The sequence below is a fragment of the Enhydra lutris genome, unplaced genomic scaffold (assembly GCF_002288905.1).
Source record: "Enhydra lutris kenyoni isolate GAN:26980312 unplaced genomic scaffold, ASM228890v2 scaffoldscaffold13, whole genome shotgun sequence".
Taxonomy (NCBI): Eukaryota; Metazoa; Chordata; class Mammalia; order Carnivora; family Mustelidae; genus Enhydra; species Enhydra lutris.
Genome location: NW_019154097.1, coordinates 19,674,146 through 19,684,130, shown reverse-complemented (window position 1 = coordinate 19,684,130; position 9,985 = coordinate 19,674,146). Strand labels below are relative to the sequence as shown.

Here is a 9,985-nt window from a genome sequence, read left to right as displayed (position 1 = left end):
AGTCTAGTGAGGTATACACAGGGTTAAACAATTTGTCCGTTCATTGTGGGGGAAGGGGGAAACCACAGTGGTTCAGAGAATAAGGAAAAGAAATTAAAATATACTGAATACCAGAAACCATATTTCATTATTTTATTTGATCCTACTTTGATCAACTCTATTTTAATGTTTTGTGAAAGGTACTATCATCTTTGGTAGAGATAGTTTCTTTGCTTCTGAAATTAATAACAATGGAGCAGCATGCACAATTCTGCACACTATGTGAGTGGTCGAATATTGACCCCTACACACTTCTCTTCCCAGTTATAGTGCGTTCCCACCACACATCATCGCCTTTCTGATTCCAAGCCAGATCCACGGTTAAATCTGGTTCCAAAAGGCAGCTCTTTTTTTCCCCCACTATTTTTCTTGTGTATGTGTTTTGGGAAATTTAAGGCCACCAAGTAGATCTAAAAGAGATGAGACTGCCAAGTTTCAAAAGGGCAAGAACAATTCTTGGCCCCACACCAGTGAATGACAGACAATTTCACGGAGTGGGAGGAGGAAAGGTGGTGTCCCCTGGACAAAAAAACCAGACCCAGACCAGATACAAAAACAGAGAAGCTGGGGAGTGGAGCCACCATCCAGGAGAGACTCCTCTCAGCGACTGTGGGGAAGACGGTACCATCTCCTGCCAAGATGAAGCTGCTGTTGCTGGGTCTGGGGCTGATTCTAGTCTGCGCCCATGAGGAAGGAAATGATGTTGTGAGAAGCAACTTCGATTATTCAAAGGTAAAGTTAGTAGAGTGCAGTAGCTTTGTACCTGTGGGATGGTATGGAGGAATCTGGGGCAACATGGCCGTACTGGAGGGCGGGTGCTCAGACTTTCCACTAAGAGCAGTTGTCCCATGTGAAAAGATGGCAATGTTTGGGGGACCTCTCTTCTCCCTGGAGGGACAGTCGAAAGAGCCCTAGATGTGGCACCAATTGACCTGAGGTCTAATTCCACGTTCATGTCACCACCATGAGTCCCAGCCCACAGGCCAGGGTTCACAGAGACACGTGATGTGTCTCTGTGGTGTTCCCTTTCCTCTTTTCTTACCCAATCATTTTACTGATTTATTGCAGATTTCAGGATATTGGAATTCCATTTTCATGGCCTCCGATGTCAGGGAAAAGATAGAAGAAGGTGGTAGCATGAGGGTTTTTGTGAAACACATCGAAGCCCTGAGCAACTCTTCTCTGCTCTTTAACATGCGTACAAAGTAAGTGTGGCCTTTTTCACTTGGGAAAGGAAACACGAGAGTCTGAATATGGCGTTGGAACTCTGTGTGGGGCACACAGGCGTACACATACATCCCAGGTCTGTACTCAAAATCAGAGCCCATTACCTGACACTGATCCAGGACCTAGAGAGCCTGGGCCTTTTCTAGATTCAGAGAAAAGAATCGTGACAGAAATATATTAAAGCAGCAGTAGAGGAGGTAAAGGGTAGAGAGTTTCAGAATCATAAGGAGTGTGGCATAGGTTTGGAGCACAAGATTTGGAATTGGCACCCTATCTCTCCCTTGAACCTCTCTCTTACTACCTGTATGACCAAGAAACTTCATCTCTTTCCACCCCAACTTTCCCTTGGGTAAAGGGGATAATAATATAATAATAATTTCCTTGTGGTGTTTGGCAAGGACCATGTGAGGTAATGTTTGTAGAGCACTTTTCTGAGAGGTTGGCACATGGTGAGTCTGTGGCTAATTATCTAACCAGGTGTTAGTAGTAATAGTGGGAAATGGTGGCAGAAGACCAGTGATGGAAGCCATTGATTCATTCTTAAAGTATCACCTGAAGTGAAGTAATGCAAATAAAAGCTCTTTGGAAACTGCACCCCCAAAGTGTTCAACAGTTAAGTGGAATCAGAAACTCATAAGTAGAGTGTGGGGGAGCTAGTCCATCAATACTCTGGGACGTCAGCTTATTCTGTTTTACAGAGTGGATGGAAAGTGTACTGAAATTTCTCTGCTTACTGACAAAACAGAAAAGGATGATGAATATAGTGTTGTGTGTAAGTACATGAAAATGTCTTTCTATATTCTACTTCCAAGCCCAAGAATTTACTAAACCCAATTTTCTTCAGGATCTTGAGCCATTCCCGATCAGTGTTTATGCACATGATGTAATGGGGGCCATCTAATAGACAATATCCTGAATTGGGAAGAATCTTGCATACAAAAGCCAATGCCTGGCACATCATACCATCAGATAAAGAAGGCAGTTTGGTTAAGGTACGTCCACCAAGGAAAGAAAATTGGCAGAAAAACAAGTGGCAGGACAGCTTCTCATTCCCTGCCCAATTTCTGATGATGTCTGGTGGGCCATTGCCACAGCACATGGCTCAGCATATAGCACTGGGTATGGAAAGCCAGTGGGGCTTGTAGAGAGGACAGAGAACCAGTGTTGGCAGATATGGTCAGGAGTGGTAGGTGAGTCTCAGGGAGGATGACAGAGCATAAGTTGCCACTTTGGTTAAATTTTTCTACCACTAGTAGTCATTGTACCAATATCCCTTGGGATGTTGCCTCATGAAGCCCAAGGGAGATGTAGATGAAGGCATTAGATATCACTCTCTATCTCCTCCACCGTATGCACTTGAATTTGTTTTGTGGATGAGACCAGGTAAAGGGTTTCCCTTGCTTCCCATGGACTAAACAAGCTCTGAGCTGTATTCTGTTTCCTCCACAGATGATGGATACAATGTATTTAGCATTGTTGAAATAGACTACACTGGCTATATTATGTTTCATCTTGTGAATTTCAAGGAGGAGCACACATTCCAACTGATGGAGCTCTGTGATAGAGTATTTTCACGCTGACACTCATCTTGGGGTGGGGAGGGAGAAGAGGGAAGGTAAGCCTGGAGACAAAGCAGTCCTCCCAGTTTTATCCTGGAATGTCTTAGCTCCCCTGAAGACAGATGCTCACCTTTGGTAATCCCTCAGACTTGGTGATGGGAAAATGATAACATCTTTCATCATGCCAGAAGTATATCCTGAAGATGTCACATTCAAGACAGGTTATAACTCATCCCCAAGACTTCCACCGAGGCACCCAATCAGTGCTGTCCATTTCCCCGTCCATCTGGAGCCACCCCATCATGAGCCTCAGTGACATACTTAAGACACAACAGTTCCTGTCACTCTTCCCACAGCCCGAGAACCAGACGTGAGTGAAGAAGTCAAGAAAAGGTTTGTGAAATATTGCCAAAAACGTGGAATTGTTAAGGAAAACATAATCGACCTGACCGAAGATGGTAAGTTTAACTATTTTTGGTTTTCCCTTCCTAAATTCTGATGGGGAAAAAACCAAGAGAAGACAATCCCCCCCAATCAGTCCCCTTTGTCTTACCCTGGAAAGTGAACTGGGGTCAGTGTTCTCATGTACTCTGTCTTTCCAGATCGCTGTCTCCAGGCCCAGGGGAGTGAAGAGGACCAGGACTCCAGGTTGGTGATCTCTGGTGGAGAGGGTGACCCAGGGATGAATGCCTTCCAGAAGCATTAGGGGTTTGTGTCCAAAGATGATAATGAAAATAATTTGGTAAGGAAGCTTATGGGGAGAGCTTGAGATGTGGAATTGGAGTGGCTGGGTTCAGGACTCATTCCCACCATGAGCTTTTGAACAAATGACCTAAACAAATACAAGGGGAACAACAATGTCTCCCCTACTGAGTTACCTCGCAGACATAATGCTGGTGAAAGACCTCAGTAACTGATGACGTGCTAAAAATGATTAAGACTTAAACATTTGAAAAGGGGAAAGAGTAACGGGGTGTGAGTTTCATACTCATTCCTGAATATTCGTGCACACACCCGTTTCTGTGTTCATGGTCTATCTTCCATGCCCAGAAGCCATCTCACACTCTAATGTATGGCAAACATTTCTCTCTTTGATCTCTGCACATCTTTAACTTCTCATCTCAGACTAGAGCTGTCTGAACGCCTGCTTGTCTTGTAAGCTGGAAAATAGAATCTGAATTTTCTCTTTGGTTTCCTAGCTTAGATATATTGTGGAGCTTTGTTAAGAAGTTGTGGGTTGCATAAAGTCAGCCTTTATTAAAGGTAGCTATGGCTTTGCCATTATCTCTCCATTTATCAAAAACTCTTCAAAATGTCTCTTGCTGAAGATGGCAGAAACAAGCCTAGCATCCCTCTTTGCTTCCTTTCTTTGATTCATAGATTCAGTTTGGGGAAGATTAAGATGGAAACAGCAAGAGGAAAAAAAAAAAAAGGCATTTACTCATTGCCCTCCCTCCCCTATTCTGGCAAATAACGTAGGTTAGAACACAGGTTGATATCTTCTTCACCATTTGGCTTGATAATAAAAAATTTTTTTTGCTCTTAATTCAATCCACGAAGTGCTTAATACATTTCTGTGTTCTCTTTTTTATCTGCTGATTTAGTGCTGAGTGACTACTTCCTCATCTGGGCTCCAGGATCTTCCCTTCCATGGTCCCCACACCACCTAGTAACAAGTTCTGGGACCTGAATTCCACCATTATCACTTGTGGAAGCATTAGCTCTGTCTGCATTTTCAGGATCTTCCCTAATTATCTAGGAAAACTCATCAACCGACCAAGAATCAAAGATTTCCTCCTAACTTCCAACTCTCTGAATAAGACCTTCTTCTACCTGGGCAATAAATGATTAGCCTTGCAGTCCTGTGGTTTGTCTTTGGGTATATGAGAGACGTGGGGCTGACGACAAACAAATGGGGAGGGGTGACCTCTGAACCCATAGTCCTTCTCTAACTTCTCAGAATCGTCCCCGAGTTTCTCCCTCCTCTGTAGTAATTATCTGTCCCTGTGAATGCCACTTACCCTTTGATTTGTCTATTTCTTAGTGACCTGGTAAGACAACCATGCCCAGAGTTTGCCCCATCCTAGAATTCTCTTTTTCAATGGTGCTGACAGACAGATGCTGCTGACCTTGGTACCGGCTCAACGTGTTTCACGATATGTCCCCATTTCTTAGCTTCTCCATGCCATTCATCCTAGGAGATGGTCAGTGTCCTTCCATTCTCTTGGTAAAGCTCTTTCAATCACTACGGTTATCTACTGTGAACATACTGAGGGAAATTCTTTTTTTTTTTTTTAAAGATTTTTATTTGTTTATTTGACAGATCACAAGTCGGCAGAGAGGCAGGCAGAGAGAGAGAGAAGGAGGAGGAGGCAGGCTTCCCGCCGAGCAGACAGCCCGATGCGGGGCTCGATCCCAGGTCCCTGGGATCATGACCTGAGCCAAAGGCAGAGGCCTTAACCATTGAGCCACCCAGGCGCCCCGGGAAATTCTATGAAGTATGAGCAACCCCTACCTTCCACAGTTTGCACTTGCTACAGTCAGAAGGCATCAAGGGGCCAAAATGCCATCAGCTTCTTCTTTGGGGAGCTTACAGGCTTTGGGGAAAGGGAAATTAAAGATCCGCCTCCACTTATAAACCTTTTGCAATAGCGTAAAACTTAGCAAGACCTGGGTGGGGTTGTCATACAAAAGGAATGCCTTGGTCATTAAGGACATAAGGCTAATGAGGGGAGACTTTAGAGGCATGCGGCTCTCCCCACATGGTACTCTGCCTCCAGGTCAGAAGAATAAGTTAGGTTGAGACTTAACCGCTCCAGACCTCAGCATTTGATCTCGTTGGCTGAAATATGGTGAAAGGCTATGTAAAAAGTTAACCAGTCAGGAGAAGATCCCTCATTTTTTCTTTAATTGAAGGATGGTTGACACACAATGTTACATTAGTTTCAGGTGTACCACACAGTGATGCCACAAGTCTGTCAGATGGAGTAGCCATCTCTCTGATGTCAAATCTCAAGAAAATCTAGGACCCCTCGTTTTCTAAAAAGATTGATTGATTGATTTAAGGGGGCAGAGAGAGAGAGAGAATCTCAAGCAGACTCCCCACTGAGCATGGAGCTCAACCTGGGGCTCGATCCCAGGACCCTGAGATCACAACCTGAGCCGAAATCAAAAGAGTCAGACGTTTAACTTATTGAGCCACCCAAGTACCCCTAAGACTCCTCTTTTTTTTTTTTTTTAAAGATTTTGGGGGCACCTGGGTGGCTCAGTGGGTTAAGCCTCTGCCTTCAGCTCAGGTCATAGTCTCAGGGTCCTGAGATCAGGCTCTCTGCTCAGCAGGGAGCCTGCTTCCCCCTCTCTCTCTGCCTGCCACTCTGCCTACTTGTGATCTTTCTGTGTGAAATAAATAAATAAAATATTTTTAAAAAAGCTTAACTGTCAAAAAAAAGATTTTATTTATTTATTTGAGAGAGAGAGAGAAAGCAAGAGAGAAAGAGAGCACGAGTTGAGGGGAGGGGCAGAGGCAGACTCCCCACTTAGCAGGGAGCCTAATGCAGGGCTCAGTCCCAGGACCCTGAGATCATGACCCGAGCCAAAGGCAGATGCTTAACCAACTGAGCTACCCAGGCTCCCCATAGGACCCCCTCATTTTTAAATGTTAACACTTCAGGGATTGAACAGCTAATACCCAGAGGGGCATGGTTTAACATACCCTTGAGAACACTTAAGACATTCCCAACAATAACAATACAAGGAAGGCCGCCTTAATGATGGAAGATGGCTGCATAGCATCATACGACAGCCAAGAGGGAGGCACAGAAAGACCCCCTGTTGTTCTCAGGTCAAGATGGCAGCTTGAGCTCACACTGAGACCTACCCTCCAACTCCAGACACTTGATGCAAATGAGTCAAGAAATGTTCAGAACACTGGAAAGCAAGGAGTGAAGATGTCTGTAGATCAGAAGCAGACCAGTCTTTCTGGAAATGGAAGGGCAAGGCAGGGAAAGAAAGAAATGATGTGGGCAAACAAGCCAGAGCAGCACCGTCCTCTGGGTTCTGAGTACAGAGCTGGGTCCCTCATGCAGTGACTCATGCAGGATTGGAAGCAAGTGTCACAGTGGCCAGTGGGGCAACAGAAGGAAGCTGACTGCCTATGGCCTGCAAAGGAGAAACCACCACCCATTAAGAAGGAAAAAAACAGCCCCTGCTATTCTGGAACCAGCCTGACTCCCACCACTAGGCTTCCGTGTTATCACAAATTGGCATGATGCTCACAGCTAGACCATTGTTAATCCAATTAGACATAAACAATCTCATCAAGCATCAACATCAAACTACGTCACTCTGAGATCATAAAAACAAGGTCATTGCGCAAATATGCCCTCTCTGCTAAAATGAGTGAATTCTACATCTTTATCCTCATGTTCATGTCCTCTCCTTATGGATAAGATTTATTAAGATAACCAATCTGACTCGCCCCTGCTTTCTAACTGCACCCAATCGAGAGTTTCCCCAGATCCCCCCTAAATCCTGTAGTAGGTTCTTCCTAACCCTCTCTTACCAAGATGCTCATGGTTCCCCATGGTGACGCTCTTCCTTCCTGCAATAATTAACCCAACTTGTTCAACTCCAGTATGTTCCTGGTGATCTTTGTTTGAAGAGTATTAATCTTTTTAGGACTAGAACCAGGACCCACTCCATGCATGTGCTGCCTGGAATTCTGGGAGGCACCAAGCTAAATCACAAATGCTAGGTCTGGTTTAATGCTGTGCATGCTTAGGGGCTAGGACATGGGACCCTCCAAGGAGTTTGGCCTGGGCAACTAGGAGGATGGAATTGCCATTTTCTCCAGTCAGCTGGAGGAACCAGTGTAGTGGGGAAGGACCTCAAGATCTCAGTTTGGGACACTTCATTAGTTTATCTACCTTGCCTGCTATTAAAAAAAAAGAAAAATTAAAAAAGGAGGGGGAACCCTACAATAATCCGGTGTGGTTTAATGAAGATAGAATTAATTTTGCCCTCCCATGAACAGTCTGAAGCAAGAGTTCCAAGTTGACTGGCAATTCTGTTCTTTCTATCTTGTTTATCCAACTCTAGGACAGTTGTCTTCATCCGTGTGGTTAAGCTGAGTTGTAGGAAGTGAGAGAAAGGAGAATGTGGTGCAAACATGGTCTTATGCCCACTGTCCTCTGTGGCCCCTGGCTCTGGGAGATTCTGGTTCATTGCACCACCAGCCACACCCACATTCCGCTTGTCAAAACTAGGAGAGATTACTTTGAGGATTAAAGAGTCACATGCTTTTGGGGCGCCTGGGTGGCTCAGTGGGTTAAAGCCTCTGCTTTTGGCTCAGGTCATGATCCCAGGGTCCTGGGATCGAGCCCCGCATCCGGCTCTCTGCTCAGCAGCGTGCTTGCTTCTCTTCTCTCCCTCTGCCTGCCTCTCTGCCTACTTGTGATCTCTGTCTGTCAAATAAATAAATAAAATCTTTAAAAAAATAAATAAATAAATAAAGAGTCACATGCTTTTGCTACAGGCCAGACCTAAATTTCTTTTGGCAATGCAAATTCTTTAAAGACAGTAGTAGGCTTCTGATGCATTTAACTCTTGACTTCTCCTGAATGGATAACCAAATCCCCCAAAATCTTATTCAAGCATAGATTTAAGCCTGGAAACACCAGGATTTTCTAGATCGACATCTATGCCCTTCCCACCCCATCTCCCTTTCTTAATTTAAAGTGGTTACTTTGAGCCCATTGGAAACAAAAGATTTGGGTGCAGTGGGCTCTAACACCTTCTTTGCCTGCAGGCTTGCAAATTTTTACGCACAGCCTTACGTCCTACTTAATGTCCTACTAAGACTTGACTGTCACTTCACAGCCGCTGCTTACAAATGCTTCACTTCAGGGTAAAGAAGCCGTGACTCTCCCTGAGATTCTGCTTTCTCATGAGCTCCCAGAGATGCCAATGGCTGTCCCACCCAGGGGTGGGCAGTAACACAGGTGAAGTGAAACTATTCCTTTAACTTTCTTCGGTGCTTCTAGTCTTGGATTATGTTGCTCCACTTGGGTGCTGGAACCTCCCAGGTGTACTTCCCAACTCCCACCGAGGGATTCTCACCCACGAGTGGTGCCTGAAACAGGTGATTCTGTGAGGGGATGAGGGCTCACACCGCCTCTTCCACCATCTTGCTGATGTCAACCCAGGTGGGTTATTTCACCAAAAAGACACAAAGAGAGAAAGGCATCGTGTTTTCAAACCCATTTAAACATCTTCTAGAATATCTAATGGAATCAGGGATCATACAAAAAGATGGCGGAACCTGCCACTACCAGGAGCTACGCTACTGCTTCTTGGTATACTTTGTTCAGGAACTGGAGGCCCCATCTCCCAGCCAAGTCCGACCAGGGATTCTCCACCATGATATTTAAATCCTAAGGTGTTTTTTTTTATTATTATTATTTCTTTTCATCCTACTCTCACCTCACTGGCCATCAACACATTCTTAGGGCCTGAAAACAAATTGAGTTAAGGAAGAGAAATAAATTTGCTGCAAAGAGCCCCAGTGAGCAATATTTCAAAGGCAGACAAGTACAAATTAGGATTACTCAGTAGGTCATATATGCCACGTTTCCTTCCAGGAGTTAAAAAATATGCAAGGAAACTCTGCTTGGGCATCAAAATACAGTGAGGAAAGTGTATTCACATCCAGCGAAATGGGAGATGTGTGTCTCGGGTTGATTTTCTGTTTTTTTTGTTTTGTTTAAAGATTTTATTTATTTATTTCACAGACAGAGATCACAAGTAGGCAGAGAGGCAGGCAGAGAGAGAGGGGTAAGCAGGCTCTCTGACCAGAGAGCCCGATGTGGGGCTCAATCCCAAGACCCTGAGATCATGACCTGAGCCGAAGGCAGAGGCTTAACCCACTGGGCCGCCCAGGCGCCCCTGATTTTCTGTTTTGCTTAACAAGTCACCACAGCACAAGTTTTGAAGGTCACAAGACTGACACAGGGTTCAGTGAACCAACACAAAGTGAACCCCAAGTCTGCCAATTTATTCAGATCATCTTCTATGTCTTTTCTTTCTTTCTTTCTTTCTTTTTTTTTTTTTTAGAGTTTTAAAGTTTTCTCCTTAGTCATCTTGTGTATTCATGGTTGGTGATT

The 9,985-nt window shown here is 44.6% G+C and overlaps 1 protein-coding gene across 1 annotated transcript; it reads left to right on the top strand.

Moving 5' to 3' along the window:
- Positions 1–678: 678 nt before the first annotated feature.
- On the top strand, positions 679–3,531 carry LOC111146313 (lipocalin 9). The gene is made up of 6 exons (XM_022501815.1): positions 679–771; positions 1,108–1,244; positions 1,965–2,038; positions 2,716–2,823; positions 3,182–3,283; positions 3,428–3,531. Exons 1-6 carry the CDS (start codon positions 679–681, stop codon positions 3,529–3,531), a joined length of 618 nt encoding a protein of 205 aa, XP_022357523.1.
- The last annotated feature ends 6,454 nt before the right edge of the window (positions 3,532–9,985 follow it).